General features: G+C 45.5%; 1 protein-coding gene and 1 non-coding gene across 2 annotated transcripts in view; both read left to right on the top strand.

Annotated features, from left to right (window-relative positions):
- The first annotated feature begins 233 nt into the window (after window positions 1–233).
- The window catches only part of LOC1276398 (lysosome membrane protein 2), a 43,243-nt gene continuing 17,726 nt past the window's right edge, over window positions 234–25,750 (top strand). Inside the window, exons 1-2 of the mRNA XM_061645745.1 lie at window positions 234–1,460; window positions 24,400–24,717. Coding sequence (XP_061501729.1) covers window positions 24,588–24,717 — 130 coding nt within the window. The 5' untranslated portion in view covers window positions 234–1,460; window positions 24,400–24,587. The remainder of the gene's footprint in view (window positions 1,461–24,399; window positions 24,718–25,750) is intronic.
- Window positions 24,904–25,085, top strand: LOC11175991 (U12 minor spliceosomal RNA). The gene has a single exon (XR_003025381.1). It is a non-coding gene; the product is annotated as a U12 minor spliceosomal RNA (small nuclear RNA).

Genomic DNA, 25,750 nt, shown 5'->3' with positions numbered 1-25,750 from the left:
GAAGCGGGGAGGAGCGGCCAAGGAAGCCACTCAGCGCGCGTGGCGTTTCGCTCACGCTCGTGCTCGGCCGGTTCGTGCTTTTTCGTGCGCGGGAAGCTTTGGCGCAAACCCCGAAACGATCAACACCGAAAGCACTTGAACCGCACACGCTGGTGTGTTTGCCTCCCTCCCTTGGTGCGCTCGCCCGGCAACGGAGATGCTGTGCACCACGAATTACGGCCAAGCCAAGCCCCAGGCCCGAACGAAGCGAAACGGCAACCAGTCGATCAGTCAGTCGGTAAGCCGTTGGACGCCGCTTGGACGAGTGTTACCCGCCTTGGTGGAGGAGCCTTTGCTGCAAGTTCTGAAAGAGGGAGAGAGTGGCTGGTGGTGCTGTGCTGTTTTTGCTGTTTTTGTTTGACGCGGGAGTCGGTCGCACGACAGGATCGCTGCGGTAGTTCAGCAGCCGTGCCGTTCATTCAACCGTGTGTCGTTCCGGCGAGTGGACGTGCTATCCTCGTGTGGTGCCACCGATCTAGGCAGGACCTGCAGTGCATCCCGAGCGAGCAGTTTGAAGTTCTGGACGGAGATTTTTCGGGCTCAGCTGGGAAGAGATCGTTCATTATAAAGCGGGTGGTGAAGAACATCCGGTGCAACAGTTTCGTAGTGATAGTGCGTTCGAGAAGGTGTCGATCCTGCTGCTAGATATTCGGCGAGGGATTCCCCACAACCATTCGGTTGGCAGAAAGGGTTCGCGAGTTTATTGAGGTGACTCCGATAACTAAATCCCACGTACAGAGCTTGGCGCAAACAGCATATAAAATCCAGCCCCATTCCTGTTTGTGCTCCCAGTTGGTTCCAGCTTTTCGGAAGGCGATCTTCGTGATCGTGGCTTAACGTTTTTACTTTGACATCAAAACAGTAGCGTGCGCGTGTGTGTGTGTGTCTGTGTGTAGTGGAGTTAGTTTTGGATGGAACGTGTCCCTGTTCTATCTTTTTCGGTGTGATTCCCGTGCCAATCGGTGAGATGCTGCAAACAGTGCCGGTGACTATAGCGAGTTGTTACGATCAGGGTGACGAACAGGTACAGTCCGTCCAACTTACGTTCAGGGTGCAACCGTTCCAATCGGAATCCATTGTGTAGTGCGCGTTTTGTTTCGAGCCGTTGTTCAGGCGTTGCGTTCGCGTGTGAAAATAGTTAATGTTTCAAAACGGGTGAAAGCAAAAAAAAATAGTTTAGCATTATCATTCGTCCTGGAGCTCAACATCAAAAGCTAGTCATTTACGGCTGGGATCAGTGAATTAAAGGGGTAATAGGAGTATAGAATAGAAGAGTGTTATTTTTTATTGTTTGGTGCTTTACGTCTTAATTCTAACGGCGGACGGAGGAGATTTCTGTGCGAGGTTCGAGAGTTTCTTCATAAAAAGGCTGACAAATAGGCTTTCTTTGGCTTTGTTTTGGCATCGGTGTACAATACGAGGTGAGTGTTCAGAATTTGCCGAAGATACAGCACAATAATTTCCTTTTTAAAAATTTACGTGAATTAATCCTGAAACATACCGAATGTGTATCGAATATGTATGTGTACTCAAAATTGTTTACATTAAGTTTGAATAAAATAGTTTTTTTGCTCCATTAAATGTATTAAATGTAATGGAGGACTCTCAAGGAATTTTAAAATTTTCGTATGTTTTTTAATATTGTGGTCCTGGTATTTAATATGTTGTTTGGTTGAAGATAAATTTGAAACATTCCAAAATGTTTGATGAAATGTTGTATATAAATGCTGAATTTAAATTCTAAAACTTAATAAAGAAATTGACGCAAGCCGTTCTTCTTTAATAAAAAAAATATCTCAAGCATATCAATGAACTAATGCATTGGAATTAGTGGATCGAATACGAATGTATTAGAATATATTTAGAAGCGTTAAATGTTTAAACTCAAACAACGGTTAGTTGATAAAATAATACAACATATTTAATAAATCAATAACTGTATGACATTCCTCCAGTATTCAGGCCTCTAATCGCCGTGTCCAGTTCAGGCACTTTCTTTATAATTATTTTTTTCTGTTTCAATGTTAAGTGTTTATTCATTTTCAAAACACAATCAGTTAGCACAATACTGCCGGGTTGTTTTTATTTAGCTATAAAAAATTACAACACAAAGTTGATTATAAAAAGTGGAATTAATTAAATATTCATATTTTCAAACTCAAAAACGAGTACTACAGCCAACACTACTCAACAAAACCAGCAAAGCCGTAGCGTCTTAAGCATTCAACCAAGCGCATAAACTCAACGGTTCTGAAAAGAAAACAAAAGCACCGACCGACGATCTACGGGAAGACCTTTGATTGATTTGTCAACCCAACCAATGGCCTCGACTACTCGTCTCGCCCCATCTACTCGTAAGCGCCATTGCGCAACTGCTCCACCCTTGTAGCCCTTCCACGCTGGAGGAAGAGCGGGCGAGAGAGAGAGAGAGTGTAGAAAGCCACTAGCCCAAGGTTAATCACTCGGTACTTTAGTGCACTTAGCATGGCAAAAAAATGAAAACGCACACACAAACCCCGCCTGGTCTAAGCGACAGCGCACTGTGTGCAAACGGAAAGGGCGAGCTAAATCTCAGTCATCAGGCCCGCGCGGACCACGTTTGTCGGTCGTCAGGGCAAGTTCATGAGTCACGAGACCGGGCGAGACCGTCTTGAATGTCTCTCTCTATCCCCCTCTTTCGTGTTGCTGTTTAGGCACGCGATCGTGTCAACCAGGAAAAGATAAACGTAAAAATAACGAAAATCGCTACAAACAACAAACAAGGTTGGGTGATTTATTGAATTTTCTGAGAGAATCTATTTCTGTTTTGCTGTTTCTATCGTACCTGCAGCTTAGTTCCGGCATCGGAAATGGCGTCCTGTGCTGGTGGTGGATAAGAACAAATTGTACTAATCGAAATTCCCCGCCGAAACGTCGTGGCCCGTTGGCGATCACGTTGCCGCCTGGCGGTGAAACCGGTCCGCTCACGTGTTTGCTCGTTTGTTTGTGTCCACTCCCGGTGGGCGACAATGCTTTCGCGCCACGCGGTGGTTCACATTCCGAGCATGCGAAGGGATGCGCGCTCGCGCGCGCACATCCGCTGCACGATGCTGCCGGGGCAATTTATGCTAATCAAATGCACTTGCCGGCTGAGGGATGCCTGAAACATCGCATCGCTGATGAGGTCTTAGAATGTGGTGTGGAGCACAGTGAGGCAGCAAACCAAGATGCCTTATCTTAGGGCAGCGTGTGTCGAACGAGATTGAAGACAACAGCTTTGAAAAAAAAGCACTCACAGTCAATAATAAAGACCTACCTAAACCACCAGCTCCTATGACCTTAGCATGTCCAATAACCTTTATCCAGCGGGTGGTCCAGAGGTGACGCATTTGCGACTATCCATCCGCGATTACGCTCGTTAATGAACTCTTCTTTTGGGTAGGTTTGTCTAAATCGGGGACCTGAACGTTTCCTATTTCACCCACGACAGACCGACCTCCCGTTCGGTTTGGACGTGCTAAACACGACCTTCAAACGGTGTTCGCTACGCTTATTTGCAAAATCGCCTTCTAAGCATCACCGTCCGGTTTAGTCGATCAGAAATACTATAGCTTTTACTTTCTTTCCGGCATTCGGGTTCCAAGTTCACGCTTTACGGTAACCGAAAACCAGTCTTCCCACTATCGCTTCATCCCCCATAAACAAAAAACTAATCAAGCGAATTCGACCATTGAACTTGCGGTTTTGACAGCTCGCCGACATGACACATTGGTGGTGGCAAAAAAACCGGACCTGATTTAAATATTGGCATTTCCCAAACCGAGAAAGCCCACCCGCTTCCCGAATCTGTCCAGTGCGAAGGTTATTAGGTCTTCCGACGATCGACCAAACCGGAGAGATCAAACAGAAGACAAAGCGTGAGAAAGGGTAAGACAGAGAAACATACCATATCTACCGTTTCGCCAAGGACGACCGGTAACCCGTCGAGCCGCCCCGTCCCCCTTTCGCAAGCATCCTGCGATGCGATTATGTAGCGGTCAAGTTAATCGCTGTACGCTGCATATTTCCCTGACTCACTGCACGGACGGTTAACTGCCCCAGAACGGTTAACCTGTCTCGCGGTGGTAAACACAAGCCCTTGCACTGTGCCACCATTTCACTGCCATCTGACATTAGCAGTTGAATGATATACAGACAACACACACACTTTAACCTCAGCAAGCGACGAACCGGGCCGAAGGTTCACTCTCGCTCTCCGGGAGAAGCTGAACTCAACCACAATCCAAGGATCGTCTGCAAAGCTTCGTTGCTGCTGGCTTTGTCGTCTTCTGATGGGGGAAGATAATTGAAATCGAAGTAGGCGATCCTGTCCAGTGTGTGGCTTGTTGTGTGGAGTTTTTTTTTTTGTTTCTTAATACGTTTTGTTGTATTATCGCAGCTTTAAGACAGCTTTACGCTTCTGTACATGATTGCGTGAGCAGTTAAAAAGGGAACCGTCTACTTTGAAGTCGAATATCGCTCGAGAAAGCGATTAATCCATTAAAAAAGAAAACTTATGATGTCTTATTTTTTCATTTTCTGTTTTTTATTATACAAAACAGATACACTGATGTACACTTTTTTTTTGCATATCTTATGCACTTAAGTAATTTTGAGACTCAACAGTCACTACAAACAAGGACCCTTACAGTAGAGTGCCTTCTTCGGAAACGGCTTACACAGTTACATTTTTTGTTGCCGTTTGCTACCGTCCTCGATCGCACCGTTCTGTCCTGCCCACCTGAAGCTGCCTTGTAATCGATGATATTTTCCCTACAGTACCACTGGGCAGTGCAATGTGTGTGTGTGCGTGTGTGTGGTATGAAAACATCACAATACACTTATCGTAGGAAGTTTCACGGGAGGTTCGTCGCTGCTGCGGGCGTTGCAGTTTCTTGAATGAATAAGGCAGCCCACCGCGATCGGGTAACAGTGCCGCTACCCATAACATACTGACCTATCCGTTTATATTAAGAACAGGGAGAGCAATTTTTCAACCACCGAACCATTGTCCCCCTTGGTGAGGGATGAGCGATGCGTTACTTAATAGCCTGCGCTCCCCAGCGATGGAAGTACATATATTTAACCCAACAAGCTGCCCAAAAAGGCCACGAACGTATGGGTGCTCGCGTACGCGTGCATGCGTGCGAATAAAATAAAAATAAATGGTAATATTTCAATCAGCACGGTTGTAATTGCAGCAGGGAATGATTTTACTTGCCTGCTTGTTATTTCCGTTGTGATTTATTACAAAATAATGAAAATCATGGAAATTAAAGATATTTACTGTCGTGTGTTTTAATATTTTGATAATTTTCATTCCCATTTAAAATATCGTTTAATCACAATTTGAATGTCAATAATTTTTGTGATAAAATTTGTGTCAGGTTTATTGTTTTCATTGATACAAAATGGTCTGGTCAGCTTAAAAAAAAGCGGAACTTCCCCACCAAGAGAAAAAGGGTGGAGCCCGCAAAAGGGTACAGCGATACGGAACGCTGAGGTCATCGTGTTTCTGTTTATATCGATGACAGAAACGCTGACTGATTGTACACCCTTACAATGATGACAGTCATTAGTAAAATGACTTCGAAACATATCGACAAACGAAAAAATACACACACGACGCGACAGTTCCATCTCCCCACTGCTAGCTCGGTTGGTGCCAGACAGTATGGCTGACGTGAGAGGAAGCATCATGTTGCCAAACGACCGTAAAGAAAATGAATTCAACCGTATTATTTGCCAAACTGCCGCCCGTTTCGCTCAGCCCTTTTCCTCGTCATTCATGTTGTTTCAGGTTCGTACCGGTTTTGTCAAAGGTAAGCTTTGTCTAGCTGGGGTATATTATTCTTTTTCTAAACAATTTGTGCTTATGTTGTTTCAAAAACGTTATGCTTTTAACAAAAGAAGCACCGTTCAGAAATGCAGAAAAAAGGGGAAGTAACAAATGAGGTGATAAGAGATCATGATGATTTATTTCTAGAAAACGAGAAAACGGTTCTTCTTAAACGAAAATGGCTTGTATGCAAAGTAAATTTGCGGTAGATTTGACTGTCATACAGAATGTCACAAAACAGGACCATAAAATAGCGACAGAACATGCGAGAACAAGTGCCCGCTCTGCCCGGTGATGTACCATTCTGTTAGCAGCTAAGCAGGGGCCACGACATGACAAAAACACACATGACTTCTTCGAGCAAAGAGGTTTGGGGTTATTTTTTTCGTGTGTTGATATGATCTTGTTTCTAAAAGAAGATGAAGAAAGAGGTTCGAGAAGGTTCACAACGCACGCGACGTCAAGGTCACTAGTGACAAACAGTTCCATCCGTTGCGATGTGCGGAATATGCTTCATTTTAAGACTTTATTAATAGATGAGGAATAGAGTTAGCTGTAGAAGCTATAAAATTGCATCAGAGTTTCATGAAGACTGAATAAAATTTCAAAATCGCTTCAAATACGCTTTGCAGCTGCAATCATTAACATTGGCACAATTTCTCAACCACCAAACAGCTCCTCCAGAGAAAAAAGTAAGCTAACAATCAATTATCATTTCAATCGCACTTCACCTTAACACACGCGGCTCACTGTCAACGGTGCCTTTTTTCCCGATTTTGATGAGAAAAGCGTCTCTTTTGCATCATCGATCATAAGTTTTGGTGTGCAATCGCTCCACACACACACACAAGCCCGATTCGATTGCACCTTCCCGAAACATCACGCACCCTAAGTACAATCGAGTGAAGAAAGCACTCTCCCCCCTGTCTAAAGACAGTGCGTGATAAAAGCCCGCTTTACAAAGCCCTTCACGCAGCAGGTGCTGCCCATCTTCAGGGTTTGCAAGGGGTTCGTCGCTTACGCTTTGCTGTTGCAAGTCTTTCGTGTTGTGCTGCTCGAGAGCTGCCACCGCCGGCGCACACATACCCGAAGGTGTGCATTGCAAACCAGGCAGGCAGCACGAGAATGTTTTCCACCAGGGGGGAGAGGGGGAGGGGGTGAGGCGAAGGAGGAGGAGGTTGCATTTGCATCAAACCCGTTCACACGCTAGCAGAGTGGAGAAGCGCCTCAAGTCGGTGTGGATGTGTGTGCCTGCGGATTAGAATGTCGCCACTGTCGTCGGTGTCGCCACGTGTGTGTGTGTTTTTTTATATATTTTGTGGTCACTGTCGTCGCTGTGAACAAGATCGATTAGAAGCATAATAAAGTGCAATCACTCGGTAGACCGTGCACACTGTCTCTTTCCTTTCGGTTGCCACAGCACTTGCCCGGGAGTGCGGATGGGGTACGTATTTAACGGGCATTGCATAAGCCCCGCAGGAGCTGCAGCGCAGCCCGAATGCCATCCGTACTTCGTCCGTAGCTCCCGAGGCGCACCGTTGCCTCCAAGGCGGGCGACATTAGGCGGCGACACACTGCCACACTGCTGAAGCAGTGGCTACTAAGCGCTCCGGCTACTAGACTAGAGCGCAACCACCAGTAGTGTCACCAGGCGCGATGTCGAAAATCAGTAGCACAGTAGGCGAGGAGTGTAGCGCTCTTAGATCTGCGCCAGATAAAATATTCCACGGGCCAGCGGGCATTCGAAGTCGTCCGGGCGTTTGCGTTTCGAGCGTGAATTACACGAGCAAAGGTGGATTTTGTAGATGGAAAATTGTTTCCATACAAAAAACAGTCCAACATTGGGTGTAATATAAGGCACAGTGCGCTGTTCAATGGCTGATAGACTCATTTTAAGAAGCCTTAAATCTATTTTAATTGATGCCAAATGCTCCGATTGCCAAAGGGAAGCATATGGCGCGTTCTTTTTCCTCGCTTTCCACCGTCCACCGAATGCAGCCACCTCCGACGACTACCTTGAGCTGCTCGTTCGTTTGCGAGTGCCTCAGAAACAGGTTTCTAAGTCAGCAGGTTTGTGGACCGCGGGCCAATTCTTCGGCCACCAGTACGGTCCTCTTGTGCAGTTTCGAAGGCGACTTACTTACGTTCAATCAGTTCAAGTACCTCCTTCCCCTGCAGCCATTGGCGTTCAATTGGTCGTATTGGGCTGTTTGAAAATTGTAAAAAAAAGGTTAACCTCCACCGGCTGGTGTACCGCTTTTCCCTTTCGTTCGTAGACAAACGTAGGAAAATCTAAACCATCGTACCGCGTTCCCTTTCACTACGCTTTTCACAAAGACATATAAAGACTCCTAAGCGAGGTGTACATTTCCTGACACCCATCTTCGCTCGGCACGCTGTAATTTGAGCGTCACTTTTCTTGGCAAACGGATACACACGGCTACCGATACAGTGCGATTGCTCCCCCTGCCAGCGCTGCAGCCTCCAATTTATCTCCACTCATCTATCACTGTAAGCGCTTTTCCGCGTCCTATCCCAATGATGATGCTGCTGATGAGCTTGGGACAAAGCGCACCACGCGCGCTACAACATTATCCACAGTCGTCATCGTCGTCGTCGTGTGTCCCCAAACACTCCTTCCAACGATACGGTTTGTTAGCCGACCTGCCACCTGGTAAGGTTTCGTAACGGTGTGCCACGAATTATGAGCAAGATGCAGATATGTTCGGTACGTGCGCCAAGCGCAAACAGATTCCAATTGAGCCCCGCTCGGTGTTTACCGTTCATCTCTTTAGCGCACCAGCGTAGCATGTGCAGCGTTTGCTGTTGCATTGGAATCGTGTTTGAAGAGAGAAGATAGAGGGGGAGGGGGGAAGAGCAGAGAGATAGGGGTGGAAAACCCTTCACAAAGCGACGCATCAGATGGTTGTCATCGGATGAACCGTAAACATTAGGGATGGTAAAAGACCTCCAGAAGGTTGCTTTGGATTGGAGTGGTTGGATTAGTACGTGTCTTTTTTTAGGGAAATATTATACGCAACCGTTTAGTTTAAAGTTGATTGGATTTATCTTAAACTCGTAGATATAATTAAATGAATAATTGGCTGCATTAATCATTCTTGATTGGAGTATGGGATTTCTTACATTACGTGATACAGTTGACATATTTTCTGAGTCCTCATTTGTCATTACAACCTGTGGAATGTAAAGTCAACTCTGCGAAGTAACTGTAGTAACAGAGAAACCATTTTTAAAAATCATAACATAAAAATATTCTATCATTATTAAGGGAAGTGAACTCCAACTATTGGAAATTGGACTCTATGGGATCCTTTTTGGACAGGTTCTTTGGAAATCCTATTGGTTTTTTCCAACAAGGGTGCTATAGAGTCCAATTCCCATTACATTAAGTTCATTTCACGTACGAAGGAGTCAATAATGTCTCCCACTGCTATGAAAACTCCTGGGAAACCCTTTAGTTAATGTTCTGGGTTTTCACTATGTCGAAATATTTCTTTTGAAAGGTTTAAAGTATAATTTAAGTGTTAAATTTATTCACTGACTTCGAGTTCACCACTAACAACCATCAGAACATTGAACTAAATCAAGAAAAGAAAAGCGAAGAAAAGCTCATAAAAAGGATTCAAGCACATCATTCAATTAAAATAAGACGTAAAATGACCGCTAAAGAGTCGTAAAAAGAATTTTATTTCCATAAAACGACAACAATCCCATCCCAAAACAAATCAAACAGGCAAACAGAAACCCCAACCAGCCCTATCAGCTTACGAATCCTCTCTCACAAAGCTCAGCCAACCGTGCGGAATCGTTGAATTGGCGCGACAACAGCAGCAGCAGCAGTAGTGACTAAAAACCGACGACTCAATAAATTCGACTCAATTTTCCGCCCATTTACCACGAAAGTGGTCGGTTCCTTTTAGTCGGTGCCGCCGGTTTTTCGGGGCGCTGTTGCGTGCGTGTGTGAACTCGAGCTTGAGGCACCCGATCGGGTACAGCAAGCAAGCAAGCAAGCAAACAAACAATCGAGCAAAGCAAGTCATCCAGCCCGGGCGATAAGAAAGCCATTTAAGCGCACGGATTTATGTTACGTGTGGCGGCGGCGCTTGGATGCTGCTGGAAGATGAGCCGGCGATGTGAATTCGTTTCCGGCACAGAAGGTAAAAGAAATAGCCCAAAGTTGGCATTTTTAATGGTGAATATTTGTGCAAGCTAAGTAGCAAAATACTAAGCTTTTGCTGGACCAGGGTTCACTTCAACTGCATTCTGCATACATGCTCGACAGTACAGCACTGGCAGCCAGTTTCCACCAGCTACTAAGCACCTTCAGCACGAGCACAAATCAGGTTCCCGCTGGCGTTTGTACGAAGAATGACACGGCCTTGCATCGCCTTTAGCGTTTATTACACACTGCTCCAATCGGTACACCAGCATCGATCACGGTGTCCCAACCGTATGTTTTGCCCACCGAAAACCGCACACACACACACACACACACACCCGGCTGGTACCAGTTGGTCGGCAAATTCTTCACCGAAACGGCACAAACACACCACACACGCCCGCCGCGTGTTAACCGCGCCAACGCTGACCAAACATAACGGCCACGGTGTGCTTGTGCTGACCTTACGGCGCAGAGAAGTGTGTTTGCGCAAAGAGGGTCTCCCCCTGATCTGATATCCGATCAGGTGTGTGTGTGTTTCGTTTCCTTCGTACATTGATAAAACCCCATTCAACGTGTCACCCGAAACCTGCCAGAGGGATGCTGCGTCTTGGTTTCGCGCTCTAATCTAAGCCACAAACACACACATACACACATCGTCAACCACATCATACTGTCGTGAGGTGAATCTCCCCCGAGCATCACCCACGGCCAAGCGGTTGGGCGGGTGAAATTGCGTAAAAAAAGCCCCCAACTGTACCTCAACGGCCGGACAGTGAGGCAAGCAATTAGCATCGATTTGTGAAATTGTGTCCCGTTCCTCCCCGGGGGGTGATAGTAGACGCAGGCCATGCGGAGCTTGAGCGACTGAGCCAGATAACGGCCCCATTTGCAAAATTCAGTCCACTTTTAACCCGTCGCGTTATGTGTGTTCTCTAACGCCCGCGAGCGCCCGTACAATGTTGGTGCGCGAGTGCGCGAATCGAGCCGCGTGTGTACTAACGGTGTTTGTGTGTGCTTTAACCCCGCGTGCAATTACACTCGAGCGGTTGCCCGGCTGAAGGTAATTTTGGATAGAGCGAGTCCTTCGGCCGGGTTCGGAGTCTGCCGCGGCACTTACCACTGTCACCCGGACCAAGGACACACCTCGGTACACACTGGGTGTACGTACCGATGTGTTTGATGTGCTTGTTGCGCCTGACCAAGGTGGCCAACGTTACTCTCCTTCACCTTCGGACAACAAGCACAAGAGTGTGCGTCACCTTCCCAAAAGATCGAACATGAAAATCTATACCAAAGCATCGACGAGCAGCAGCTGCACAATGAAAGGGTAGCAGCAGTGGGCCACGACCGTGTACACGTTTTCTCATCTCCCCGAACCTTGGGCAGAGAAGAAAGAAAACTCGCACCTCCCGCACCCCTTTAAAAAGGCTTCAGAGGTCTGAAAGTTATGGGCAAGGACACGGGCACACACACACACGTACTGAGTGGATTCAAACTGTAATTGATTCAATTAGAGTCTGGTTGAGCATTTTGAGCAAACCCCAAACGATGACTCTCCGGCAAAACGAATTGCGCTGCGGCATCTAATTCCATGCACTTGCTGCCCGAGATGACGTTCTCCGTGTGAGTGTGTCTATATTTATATGTCTTTGTGCACCCCCCTCTAATGCTTGCTGGTGGCCGCGGAGGTCCTCGAGCCGCGGAAAGTGAAAGCCGCAGCACACCATTTGGCGTGTAACCTTCGGCCGCGTGATGGATGGAACTGTCCGGGGCCCGGTGATGACTTCGCTGCAAAAATCTAACTTCTTAGATGCCGTTGGGTGGGTGAGGGGTGGGTTAGTGGTAGTTGTACGACGTCTTGAGGCGGGAGGGATATAAAATAGAGAATCCATCATGATTATTACCGTCGTCGTTATTTGTGTTGTTGCTACCGCTGCTGCTGCTGCTGTTGTGCTATGCTAGCGATCGGTCGATCGCGATACGCCGCAGAGTTGTTCCGGAAGGCTTAAGAACGTGCCCGTCTTGGCTCAGTGGCAAAGAGTTGGGGTGGTCCAATGTGTAAAGCGTCTCGATAGCCTTGGGTCTAACTGTCTCTCACTCTAATAAAGACATTCTCGATGGATATTTGAATGAAAAACGCGACAAAACCAAAAGCATTTTTCGCGCACCGCTTGATCGAAAACAGGCGGCTTTAACCTATCAATGACCAATCCCACCCACCCACCGGTGATACCAAAAATACCGATATTCAAACGCGTAATAAAATCCGGCTTCACGGTGGTGTCATACCCCTCGCCAAGCGGCGATCATCTTCACAGCTGCCGCTTCGGTGCAGACCACCAGGCTTCAAGGTCTCTGCCAAACCGTGACCAAAACATATCGTGTCTTTCCATCATCCAACGCCGGGCGGGATGGACGGGGTCCTCTTCACTCCGGGGCGGACGGTGATTTGTTTGCTTTCTACTACGCTGGCGCACGCGCGCTCGTATGACAAACCCGCACCACCCTGCCCACTGTTTGCTGCGAGTTTTCCATCGATCTTCTTCGCACGATGCAGACGGGGCGGTCGTGCGGAGACTGAGACGGTAATTGTTATTCACTGAGGGAAGGGAAGGGATGTGGACTCGCGCATGGATGTCATGGACAAACTCCTCTCACACTTCTTCTCCTCGGCTAATTGTTTCGATGGTCAACACCGCCCCATCTTGATTGGCAAAATTGGAACTTTCGAATATTAGCTGCTGCTGCTGCTGCTGCTGCTGCTATTGTTGCTCTGAAAAGGGCGGTCTATGTTTTCTGCTGGACTAATCGATCAAGGGGGAGGTGATGGTTTTTCGCTTATCATTCGCACACACCTTTTTAAAAGCGGTAATACGTCCATTATGCTCACTGCTGCTCTTTTAATTATACGGAATATTAGCATTGAGATGTCATTCGGTGGCAATGGAGAGGTTAAACTGCCGTTGCTTGGTCGCTCACTGTGACAGATAGTCATTAGAGTTGAACCCAGCAACACCCACCGCAGGTTCTCGTGCTGATGCTGATCGCTTAATCAACATCGAGTGGTATAGTGTTCTTGAAAAAAGAAAAACATTAGCCTAAAACAATAAAGTGTGCAAGGTGTGGACTAAAGGCTACTTCAATTCTACACCGTAGCTTCAACCATTCATCCATGCTAATCCTACCAAGGCTCGAGGATTTGCTTCTTCAAATTGTTGTTCAAATTGTGTGCCAAGCTCGCTTAAAAGAAATGAAAACATAATCACTCGTTTCGAAACGCTGCAACGGTGCAATTTTATCTAATAGCATTAAAGTGCTTTGGTGCGCTTTGACCTTCCTCTGCTGCTGGGCTATTGGTTAGGTAGCGGCTTGAATATTTGCAGGGATCAGAAGAGCTGAGCAGACAGCGTATAAACCAAGAGCTTTAAACAGTAGCTGACTGTTTGTGTTGACGAGATACTTCTGAAAGGATTTTAAGTAGTTGAAAATGTACAAACAGAGTTAAATTTGCATGAAAAAAACCCTTTATCCTTATGCTTTAATAAGCTCTTAATAATAATTTAGATCATCAATAATATAGTTTAATTTAATAATTAATATAAAAAAATAATAATTTACATCATCAATTAAAAAATCAAGAAATAGAAAAACACAACATAGAAATATGTAAATACATTAATAACATTGCTTATGCTTACAAAAGTACTCCAAAATACTCAAAAAAAGTTGAAACGTGTAATTAAATATGTATTTGTTTTATGATTAGTAAAGTACCAATTTACTAAATCCATATTCATTAATTCTGTTGTCATATTTTCGAACTATGGGACCCTTCACGATTCTAATCAGCTTTTGTGCATGTAGTTTGACAGTTGGCGGCTGAAATCATGGCAACACTCCATACAAAACCTCACATAAAACTTGCCTGCGATATTCAGCCTAGATTATTTTAGCCTTAAAACGAGAATTAGATTCGAGTACTTGCTCAAAAAATGGCTAAATAAGGTCGTGCTTTCATTTATCCCAAGGTATATTAAAGAGATCTGGTAATGGAATCCAGAATCAAAGTGTATGTAGTCCAGGTGGTTTCATGGCATGTTTTTTTATAACCAAATTCGAACGTCACTTTTTGACAAAACGGATGAAAACTTTTACTCAAACAGGTAGCTGGTAGGTCTGGTAGCTTGACGAATACACAAAACATTCTTAAATTCTTCATTCAGAAGCAGAAGCGATAAAAACTAACCTTCTAAATACATACATCTTGGAATAAGTCCACCTTTATACTATACCCACTTTGAAAGCTGCTCGAAAACTGCTATACAATGCAAACAGCTAACAGGTTGCTGTTTCCTGTTTAAACTCATTTATGTTGTTTTTCGTTTTGAATATTAAAAAAGAAAAAATAAATAAATTCATTTTTTAAATTTTCAATACTCAACACTCATTTGAGATTACCATGATTATACAAACATACTATACAAACAATTGTCGAAAGAAGACATTTACAAGTATGTTTAATTTGCTAAAATGTGGCATATTGTTCTCAATGATTTTGATTTCGAAATTTTTTGCGAAATCTATGCGAATAAAATGTAAACAAATATTAAACGAATCTGATTCTCCATCTCGATTGCTGACATGCCGCCGTCGTCTAAAGGCACCTTCACGCGGTGCAAACAAATCATAATCAATTCATCAAATTGCAATCAAATACATCAGCGCAGCGCGATCTACAGAAAGCAAAATGGCACGCACGCAAAGACCAAACGATGATTGAATTAAATCAGCCACAATCGACCGGCCGATCAGTGTCGCGAGTTCTGTGTGCGCCAAAAAGGGGCTCCCGGGCCAGTGCAAAACCCCAATCGATCGGTCGGATCGATCGATCCGTGCGCTGACTCGGACTCGTGCGTAGCACAGTAGCACGGCAAGTGCCCTTAAGAACGTGCGCACAAACAGTGCACACCGGTGCAAACGCGCGTCGTGTCCCTTCGCCAATAACGGAACCCCATCGGTGGTTTCCCTTTCCGTTTATGTGTTTATGTGTTTCGCCCTTTCGCCACCCTCCCGACCGCAGTGCAGTTGAATGGAATGTGACCGCAAGAGCATAACGATCGAGCGCGCGGAAGGTTATGCTGTGCGCGGTGCGCAACCGGGCCGTTGTGAAGGTTCTGCCCGGGCCTCTGCCGTACAGGCAGCGCCAGCACCAGGACACCACCGGGTGGAAGAATGCTGCGTGTGAATGTGCGAACCTAAAACAACAAATCCAAAACAAACCAGCCCACTCGTCGTGCCCTCCGCAACTGTCTCCGCTGTTCACCATCCGTACACTGGTCGTATCCGCGGCCGGAGCGAGCCGACTCCTTGGGCAAGCAGGGCCAGAAGGGCCACACTGTTGCGGCAGCCTCGGTGGAGCCTCGATCGAGTGCAGTGTTGGTAAACGCGATTGCAGCCTTCTGCGCGTCGCAATTTCTGCACCCGATGTACCGCTCGGTTGCAACTCGATCGCAATGGCCAATGCAACGGTGCCACCGCCAACCGCCACCGACTGCAGCACCGTGCCCGCGCTCTATCATACCAAGGTGAGAATAGTGCAGCTCCAATGCGGTACAGTGCGGAACGCAAAAACAAATCCCCTTCACGGGAGGTGTGTAAGTGTGAGAGTCGTTTTATTAGTCCGTTACACATGGCGTTGCTCGTGTTGCTTCTGCTGCGATAGACCTGATCGTAGCTCGAAATCGAAACCGTTTAGTAGCGCACTTTTCCGCAGTAGTAGGCCGATGTCTATGCCAAGGTTCGTCGCGAGGGCCCCGCGCTACAACTTCCAAACGCGGAGAACGGACGCGAGCGCAACTTTGTGTTGCAGCGGAACGAAAAAAATACTACGAGACGAACGCGCTCGCATCTGTCACCGGAACCGCTTAACCTTCGCGCTAGGTGGGTCAAACGGAAGGGCATCGCAATCCGAGTAGAAGCCCTAGCGATGAGCGTATTTTGTGGAGCAAAGCCGAACGGAGCAAACGGCAAAACAAATGGGCAACGTGCTTTTTAATTGTTCGCCGTACGTTGTACGGGCCTTGCCCTACGCAGCTGGGATGATGCAGCAAGCTTCTTGCCCGGTGTGCGGCGGCAGCTCTGCAGTGACAGTGGACAATTTGCCGAGCGGCCGGGACGACCCAGTAAATCATAGCATGGCACTGGGTCACGCAATTAAACGCTTTCCTTGTGAGCGTTGGTCACTCTGGTCATGCCGCACGAGGAGGGATTAAAATACGCGGAAAAGAGGTGGGTCGAGCGAGTGAGATTGCAGCACAGCCTAGGAAGCCGTAATCGCGTGTTGTTGAGCGTGCTAATTGCAAGCAGCACATGGAAACAGCTTCGATCGTTCGTCGGGGGCGTTGATTTTTAACCACGTTCAAGATCGTTTTTGCCACCAGCCAATAAAATGTGACGAGATGTGCGGTGCTCCTATCGTAAAGTCGTTTAATTGGACGAACTTTCGGTTGAGAATTTTTCATGATTTTTGTTTTGCCATGTGTATTACAGTTCAATCACTCTGTAAGATGTTTAAGGCTTCTTTGGTTTTGATTTCAATTATATTTTCTTCCTAGTCTCAAATGGTTTTATGATGTTCTATTATTATTTTCTGTGTTTTCGGTCTATTTTGTGTTGTCTTTTTTAGTTTTTGCTTTGTTTTGTATTAATATTAATATGTGTATTAATGTTTTGGTTTTCATCATTCGTTATTTGCTTTTACTATGTTTTGTTTCTTTGTTATACTTTATCGTTCTTTTTCTGAACTACTTCCATTGTTGTTTGAATATTTCATCATTCCAGTTTGGTATATTACCTTTCTTCTTCATCTTGTATGGTTTTCTTTCTTGATAAGGGACGGCTTTGTCTCATAGCTGTTTTGTATAATTGTAAAAATATTTAAAATATTTATATTTGTCAAATCACCGTTTTCTTGCCATTGTATCTTGTTCAATCGTTTCACTTATAATATTTTCTGTTCTTTTTTTCTCTTTATGTTGTAATCGGATTTTAAGAATGTTTATTTTTCTAAATATACGTCACATACTCACTTGTTATATCTCTTATTAATTTGATTTATCGCAGGGAAGTGTTTTACCTTGAATTTTGCAAGTCATTTGGTAATTTTACATTTCTGAAAATCAAACAGCAGATAATCCAAACACACGCACACACACGGCCAATCTTTTTCCAAACATCGAGACGATGTTTGAGGATCAAACATGCCTTTACAAAAAATACAACCTGTAAACACGTACACTTTGTGCGCACCACACAAATGCGCTGCGGCGGATCCGCATCGAGCGCATGCGCAAATGTGTGAAGGTGTGAACGGAACACGTACACCTTGCAGCAGCAAACAGCCACGCATCTAACCTCGGCTCATTAGGCTGGCAAGCTAATAAAACCTGCCCAACCTGTGCAGTGGAGCTGCTGCCCTGGACACAGCACACAGGAAGCGGCGGTACATGCTGACAGCATAAAGCAAACGGAATGTTGGATGTATATTTAATTGAAAATAAAATTTCGCACATACCTACCAGTGTGTGTGTGTGTGTGTGTGTGTGTGTGTGTGTGTGTACAGAGTTTTGATAAAAGATTACAAACATCTTCCTTCAGTCGGTTTGTTTACCGGCCACTGTCTTAGACGAGAGGAAAACAGCAGACAGACAACCAACCAACCCGCCCAAGATCACCCAAAATCAATCGAAAGCTGTACGGGTGCGCATTCAGCTGCGGGAAGTGTGTGAGAACAATAAATAACGAAACCTTACCTACCCTTGCGCCCTCTACCTTCCCCAATCCACCCACAAACATTCTGCTGAGCCATCATCAATTATGCAAATTTCATTTGTTTGCACAATGTAGTGTTTTTCCCTCTCTTTATTTCTTTCTTTCGGTGCTCCCGCGTATGCTTCGCTTCACGGTTGGTCTGCGCGCTCGAGTGTGCGTGCGTATATACGTTCAACTTGAGATACAAATTTTTGATTAAAAAAAACCACCCACCCAAACCCACCCCTGACGGAGCTTCTTCTGTTTCAAGCGCGCGCGTACGGCCATTACACCGGTGGGGTGTGTGAGATTTGATCTCGCGACGATCGCTGCTTGCGCTTCTCATATATCGCCCCCCGCTCCGCATTCGTTTTCGCCCTTTTGATGGTCCGATTTGTCAGACTGGCGCTTTGTCAGATGGCAGAGGTTAAATCGCTCGGGACGTCCAAGTCCAAACCGTACACCGCACACATTTGTACCGATCGTGATGTGGTGTTGCGGCCGTGCAGCATCGCGGTACAATTGATTTGTTGCTCCTAATTGGAACGATGGCGTTAGGTAAGTGTCGGTGTGAGTGTGTTGGGGCTCGCACATTCAGGTCGCACACACCACCGCATGCACCGCCAAGACAGAGCGCGAAGAAAGCGAAAGTGCACACATTCTTTGAATGGTATGGCCCCGGCATCGGCGAACTGAAGAACTGATTGCAGGGTTCAATTGGAGCATGCAAACGTTTCTCGTGTGTGAATCGAACGGTGTTGGAGCATTGCACCGCGGTGCAGATCGGGAGCCTGAGCAAGTCGTCGGCTTCGTATAGGGCGAATTCTTCGGCATGATTTTTCATTTAATGTATCTAATATCATAGGTATGCTCCACACAGATGTAGAAGATTTTAAGAGGACTAAGTCCTCTGCTCTCTTATTCAGCCTAAGAAGTTTGAAGGCTTCAAACATCACCTGTTTGGTTTGAAGTCTTTAGTATGACTTTGGACGTATAAAAAACATATGAAAACTCAGATTTGAATTTCAGATACTTATAGCAACGTTCAAAACCATGCTACTAATAGGTTATGGCATATTCTACATCTTCCCGATCTAATAGCGACTCACTCAAATCACTTAGTGCTCAGCAAGTGTTCAGTTAAGTTAAGTTCAATGTCTCATGATGCTCTTGAAGGTTGAAGGCTTACCAGATGAATGTATGAACTTTATTGCGTCCTTCACATCTTTTAGGACAAAAAGCTATTCCTTCTATATCTATTCTCCTAGAAGCGTTCGAGTAAAGTCAATGCTCTAAGTCAGGAATTAATTCTAGTAAAAAATATCCGTGTTAACTTTAAAGTTTTAGTTACGATCCAAATAAGTCCGAATCGCAATTTCTGGGTCAAAAAACCACAACTTACTTTCGCATAAATGGTATTGTTCAGAAATGGTTGGCTATCTCTGTGAGAATCAAGGAATTTGAAATAAATCTTGGATCTGTAGTAAATCAAAATTTAGATTTGACAAATTAGTAAAGAATTGTGATTAGTTCTTCATGAAAATATCCTTCCATATTCATAATATTACGACAAGATCTAGCGATCACAATTTGAATAGAAGGTTTAACATTGCACTTCTTGCAGAAAGCCCCAAAATTATGCAAATGCACTCAAAACGATGGCCAACAATGGTTCAGTTCCTAAGGCAAACGCCATTTCCCATTTCTCACCCTTCAAAATGGCAAACATTTAGTAACAAAACCACCCGTCGGCGCTGACAAAACTGCACCCACTGTCCCTTAAAGTCGGTGGACTGTAAAACAGCACCTCCTAGGCAACAGCGGGATTTCCATCGAACCAATTCACCCACTTCACAGGGTGGGAGGGTGAAAAAAGGTGTTAACAATAATTGCAGCAACCGCACACACCCACAAACACACACGCTACATCCATGCCCGAGTGATCTGCATTTCTTCTGCCCACCCTCCCCCTCGCTTGGTGGGAGGTTAGTGCGCGGTCGTCGCGTATGTGGAGCAAAGCTCATTTCGCCAGCGAAAGGAAAACTCGTTCCTCGCGCTCGCTTACTCGCTGTGGGGCAAAAAAGGAGGCAGTGGAGTGTGTGCATCGAGTTGTTTGGCAAATGGTTCTGATTACCACGCACGTTTCCCCCCCCCTTCTTCCCTCCGTCTTTTGCCAATGGGTGGCTTTCTGCACATGCTGCTGGTGCTGGTGCTGGTGCAACATGGAACGGTTAATAATAATAAGCCTAATTATCATTGCGCAATCGATGTCTTGGCTGGCTTGGATGGTGTGTGGGGCTGCCGACACGAATTTGCCGAAAAAGAAGCCCACCAAGCGCGGGGAGGAGGCCAAACCGAAGGAAAATAGGCCCCCGGGTAGGCCTTTTTTGTGCGATGGCCTATGGTCAGGGCGATTGATCGGCGATTGGCGCGCTGCGTGGTGGGCGCCTGCTCCTCTTCCATCACCTCCCAACGTACGTCTTCGAAACGCATTTGAAGCCTTGCCATTCAAGTATCAAGTTTACAATAATTGCGCCTGGCAGCTGGCCGATGGTATGTGTGGCTGATGCGCTGAGACGCTTATGTAATCTCTGCTGGTACGGGTTTTGTAGGCCACCGGTAAGCCAGAAGGTTCGGCTCCACCATCGAGACGCAATTTGGAGCATTCTAACACGGCCGTTGCGGCTCAAGGATATTTGCGTACCGATCCTTTCCGTTTCGTTCTGCTGCAAAGTTTGCTCACAGGCGGAAGTCGAATCGTTCCACGCAGTACATACATTTTATTGTTTCTTTTAACCATTTAACCTTCATCCTACAAGAGATTAATCTAATTTTGAGAGGAAGAAATACATTTAAGTGTAATAAAAAGCTTCTCGTGTCGAAAAACAGACCTTTTTCTGGGTTTTTTGGAAACGCAATAAACATAAAATAATGATACGCAACCACAAAAACGCCTAACAAACCTCAGAACACGGGCCCGTACGCACTGAACCGCACAGCATAAACGCGCTGTCGGATGGGTAACGAATCGTACCCGTGCTTAGTAGGCGCAGCTAAGCAAACGACTAGAAACGACGCCAAAGCGCAGGCAAAGGTTAAACACGCGCGTATCAAGGCTTCAAGGTGGCCACCTCCAATGTGCATAATGGCCGGTGCGGGTGGGAAGCACTCCCTTGATAATGATGGCTAGAACAAGCGAAAAGCGCCAATTGCTTATTCTAGTTTGATTGTTTTGGTTTCGGTTTCTGCTCCCCGTCTCTTTCGCTCACGCTTGCTGTGAGGTTTTGATTTCCTTTACGCAATCGATTCCGCCGGTTTTGCGGTACACGCCACCCTCTCGCGCATGTGCGTGTGGTCGCGTTGCGGAAATTGTTTACATTTGCAAAACTAGCGCAAATTCGAAACGCCAAAAAGGTCGTTCGAGGTGCGCATCCTGTAACGCCATATGTGTGTGTGTGTGTGTGTGTGTGTGTGTGTGTGTGTGTGTGTGTGTGACATTGAAGTGTTGCGTAGCTTGAGTGATTTGCCAATAGGTGGCGTGTTTAGTAGCGCCGCTGTCAGTTTGATGGAAGTTCTGCATTAAACCAAGGTCAATATAAAAGGAGTGAGCTGCTTTGAAGGAGAAAATGGCTTCTTAGTACCAAAGTGACGTCATTTCCAGGAGATTTCATTACCCGAACCAGAGATTACTCTCGAAAATTCGGCAATAAAGTCTAATTTATTTGCAAATTCGTCAAAACACTGCAGCGACTCTCACTAATACCTGCAACTAATGCTAATGAACGTTCTTCCGCGTTCTAAACATTTCACAACATTGCCCTTTTGGGCCGGTATTGCGTCGTTTCTAAAATCATTACACCGCCTGGCAGACTTACTGCCCACTGCTGCTACGAAAATTCTTCGCAAGCAACCCTCGTTTTGCTGCCCTCTTCATCAGCATCGGTAATCAACCATATTGCACCTGCAAAATTAGTTTGGGATATTCCGTGCCTTTAATTTGCGCATCAAATCGCAGCCACATTGCGGCGTCCCGTCCCGTATTGCGTGTAATAAGAGTTCGCTTACGCATAGACGCTCGAAAATAGCTGTAATGGCAGCAAAACAAAAAAACGAGGATTAATTAATTAACCAGTAGCAACAACTGAGCGGAGTGTTTTGCCTTTGCTTCGTCGCTTTGGTTATCTGGCGTGAACATACATCTTGGCCGGTTAAAAGCGAGCGTGACTCTCGGGACACAGTGTGTGTGTGTGAGCGACAACTCAGCGCAAGTGCTCGACGCAAGGTCGCGTTTCTTCGCCCTTCTTCAACTCGGCGCTGTCTCCGGTCAAAACGGGACGAGTCACCTCGTAAAGATTCACGCCTCGCTCCCTCCCGTGCTGGACGTCACCCGCACCGTGGTACACTAATTGCCACATATTGGCGAGATGAGATTTTGTCAACCTGGCGCCAGGGTTCTCTCAAGCGGACGGCTCACGTGTAGTGCAAAGAAAGCAAAACTTTTCACCTTCACCCTAATAAGACCGATGATGATCGTCACCGATCACAGGGCAATTGTGAACCAAGCACGCATACATGGCTGTACAATAAAAGCCTCCCCTTGAAGAGACAGTTCTCCGCTCCTGCACTACTGGCGGTGGTGGAGAAATTGTTATAAATGGTATTGCTGCTGAAAGCCACCACCAGCACCAGGCATCACCAGGGAAGGGAATAAAACTGTAAAACTTATCGCTTAAAATTATGATCTCCTGCATGACAATTATCGCGACGCGGCCTGTTCGTGGTTGTCTCGGTACTTGCATCGGCCCAACACCTACCCGGTATACGGTACAGGAACCGGTCCTTGCCGTATTTGACCTTTTCACTTCTCTCTCTCTGTTTCAATCTCGTTGTGTGTGAAATTTCGCACAAAAAGAGACCACATTTTCTTGCACTTTGAACTGTGACAGGCTGGTCTGAAGAAGAGGAAAAAAATGGGGAAGAAAAGACACAAAATTAAGCCATTCCAAACCTGCACCGTACCTGGTCTGTGTCTGCATGGTGTCACAAAATCAATTCCTACACACCGATGAAAGCAGCACCACGCAACGACACAAGGATGTCACACTTCACCAAGAGAGTGTCAACTTTACGTCTTCATACACCAACCCCAAAGCTGGGCTCAAAACCGCCCCAAACCGGGCACCAGCGACCCGCAATAACAATACTGCAACGCGTCCGTCCCACCCGATGCGAGAGGGGCCAGTTTCGCGCTCGTTTGGCTATCATTTTTATGCTGATGTTATTTCTTTGTCCTCACAGTTAACCAAGGTCGCCACCTCTTGTGCGTGCCAGTGTCCTGTTGGTCAGTGTGGTAGGGGTCCTTGCGACCTGTACCGCGCCGACTTGCGACCTGCAAACGCAAAGAGAAAAGAGTAATTTATGTACGCATAACCGTGGCGCGTTAACTGTGCGTTCCGCGGACGTCCAGCATCCGTACCACAGCCAAGCTGATCTCTCACGTGCCGGAAAAGGGTGCGATCACAAACACTGGAGGACGATGGCAATAAGGTGTGTGTGTGCAAGCAAGCAGGCACCACATGCCGGGTGAGGAGAAGAGGTTGTTATGTAATGAAGGCGCGCACGAGAGTGATGACATTGAATTTTAGCGACGTGCCCGAACGGTTGTAGCTGGTTTGCGGACGGTTGAGAACGGGATATGATAAGGGTACCAACAAAAAGCAGGGGAGCTCCATCTTCCGGGAGACATCAAGCTTTCTTATCTTGGTTGAAAGTTTTCTTTTGTTATGTGAATTTGTTATCTCCTGTTTGATCATATAAAAAGTTCAGGCTTATTAAAGAACAAACAAGGTTCGATGATAATAATAACAACTTTTGGCAAGGTATATTTTTTATCAAATGCTGGGCCGTAAAAGTATGTTTTGTATTTAGCCACTTTTTTCTAATAATTAAAATTTATGTTTCCAACATCTCCACTTTGTTGTGATAAATAATACATTTGAGTTTGTGATCGTGAGAAAATTGTGTTTTTAAATATATTTGGTTGACTTCAGCTTCAGGGTGGATTTGAACCCACGAGTAGTTGATTATAAGCCCGACCAGCTGCACATGACACTGTTTTCCTGGCTTATAATTCATCTGTAAATTAACTTACAAAAATCATGCCCATTGGGAACATTCATTGGTTTTTAATTAAAATTAAATGATATTGTGTAAATAAATCAAACCAATGCAAACAGGAAACCATAATGCTGTACGTATGAAACAAACGACAATAATGTTGCAATAAAAATTTAAAAAATTCACAATTTGTATGGATATTTTGCTACTTTACTGCTCCGTAATGGAGCTAAACCAAAATTACGGCAATGTTGTTCCTCACATCTTTATTCGTACACAGTATCATTACAATTTGTTCGGCCGTGCTCAAACACATGTTAACACACAACCACCCTTGTGATGCCGGTTAATACAATTATTCTTCTCCCTGTTTTGTGTCGGCTCTCCTTTGCAGATCGCAAACCCGCCCCGACCAGCAGTAGATGCGCACCGCCGGCAAGCAGCACACGAGCCGACCGCCACCGACAGCGACCCTTTGGCGCAGCAGCCGACCGAAGGTCAAACGCGACCCGCGCCACCAACGTCCCGCGCCGTCGGACGCCGTAGTGCGAACGGACCCACTGCCCAACCACACCGGATACGATGGGCTTGCACAAAAACTACTTCAAAGTGGGACAGAATGCTAGCAATCAGCTGTTTGGTTTGCCGCCCAGCCCGGGTGGCCCGACGCCGCTATCGATGCTCATTTCGCAGGGAGCGAAGTTTAACAGCAGTAAGTGGTTTCCTTCTAAGTTTGTTATCTTTTGGTGCGGTGTAACGGTGCGTTTAAAAATAGAAGCCCTACAACGGTGCACGCGCGTTAGAACATTTGTTATGCTTTGGGGAGTAGCGCGTGCGCATCGCTAGAGCAGCATTGCCGGCATGGTACAAAGGGCGCGTCGGAATTGCGATCGAATTTGTGCCTTAAACTAATGAGTAAGGAAAATTACGGGCCTTGGTGACGCTTGGCTCTGCCTACGAACTAGCGGGTGCGGCTCAATGGGTCGTGCTCGGTAGGCTGTATTTTTGAAGAGGCACAGGTCGTCCTCGAGCTTGTCCTGCCTACTTTGCAGGATGCTCGAGAGTGTTGCGATCTGCCTCACATGAATTCATTCACTGATAAATGATTAGAACAAGTTCAAATATATGTATTTAAGAATTAAATATTCACAGCTTTTCGATATCTCGACAGAGTAATAATCTTTCTAACAGTAGAGGTATAGTTTACAGCACGACCTGATATTACAAATATTTGATTACACAAATAAATAAAATAAAACAAAGTAATAGAAAATAAAAACAAATATCAAATTATTCATATAATTAATGATTTTTCTTGTAATTTTGTCAAGGTTTTAAAAAAATCTCTAATTGCATTCATTACTATAAATATTTTACCGACTTCCTTATTGTCAGTTTGACTCTTTTGCTCTCTTTTTTATTGAATAAAATAAATTTTCTACGCTTTTCCCAGACCTAACTACTATCAGTTCTTCCGATTCCAGTTCCGAAGTATTGACAATTGCGGATGATTTCTTAATATCAATGTTGTGTGTTTTCCTATACAACCTCTACCTGTTTTTTGAGAAATAAATCAAATGAAAAAAAAAATTTGGGCTGGATTTGTTTTGATTTAATTATCGATAGGAATGATACATAATCAAGCATTTTTAATGCAGATGTGAGCATGAACTCGAAAAAATTGATAAAGTACTTTAGTAAATACATGGAAGAGTTTTATTATATTTATTGAGTACTTAGCATTT

Source organism: Anopheles gambiae, chromosome 2 (assembly GCF_943734735.2).
Source record: "Anopheles gambiae chromosome 2, idAnoGambNW_F1_1, whole genome shotgun sequence".
In the NCBI taxonomy this organism is placed as follows: Eukaryota; Metazoa; Arthropoda; class Insecta; order Diptera; family Culicidae; genus Anopheles; species Anopheles gambiae.
Note: the sequence above shows the minus strand (reverse complement) of the source record. Positions and strands in the feature narration are given on the sequence as shown.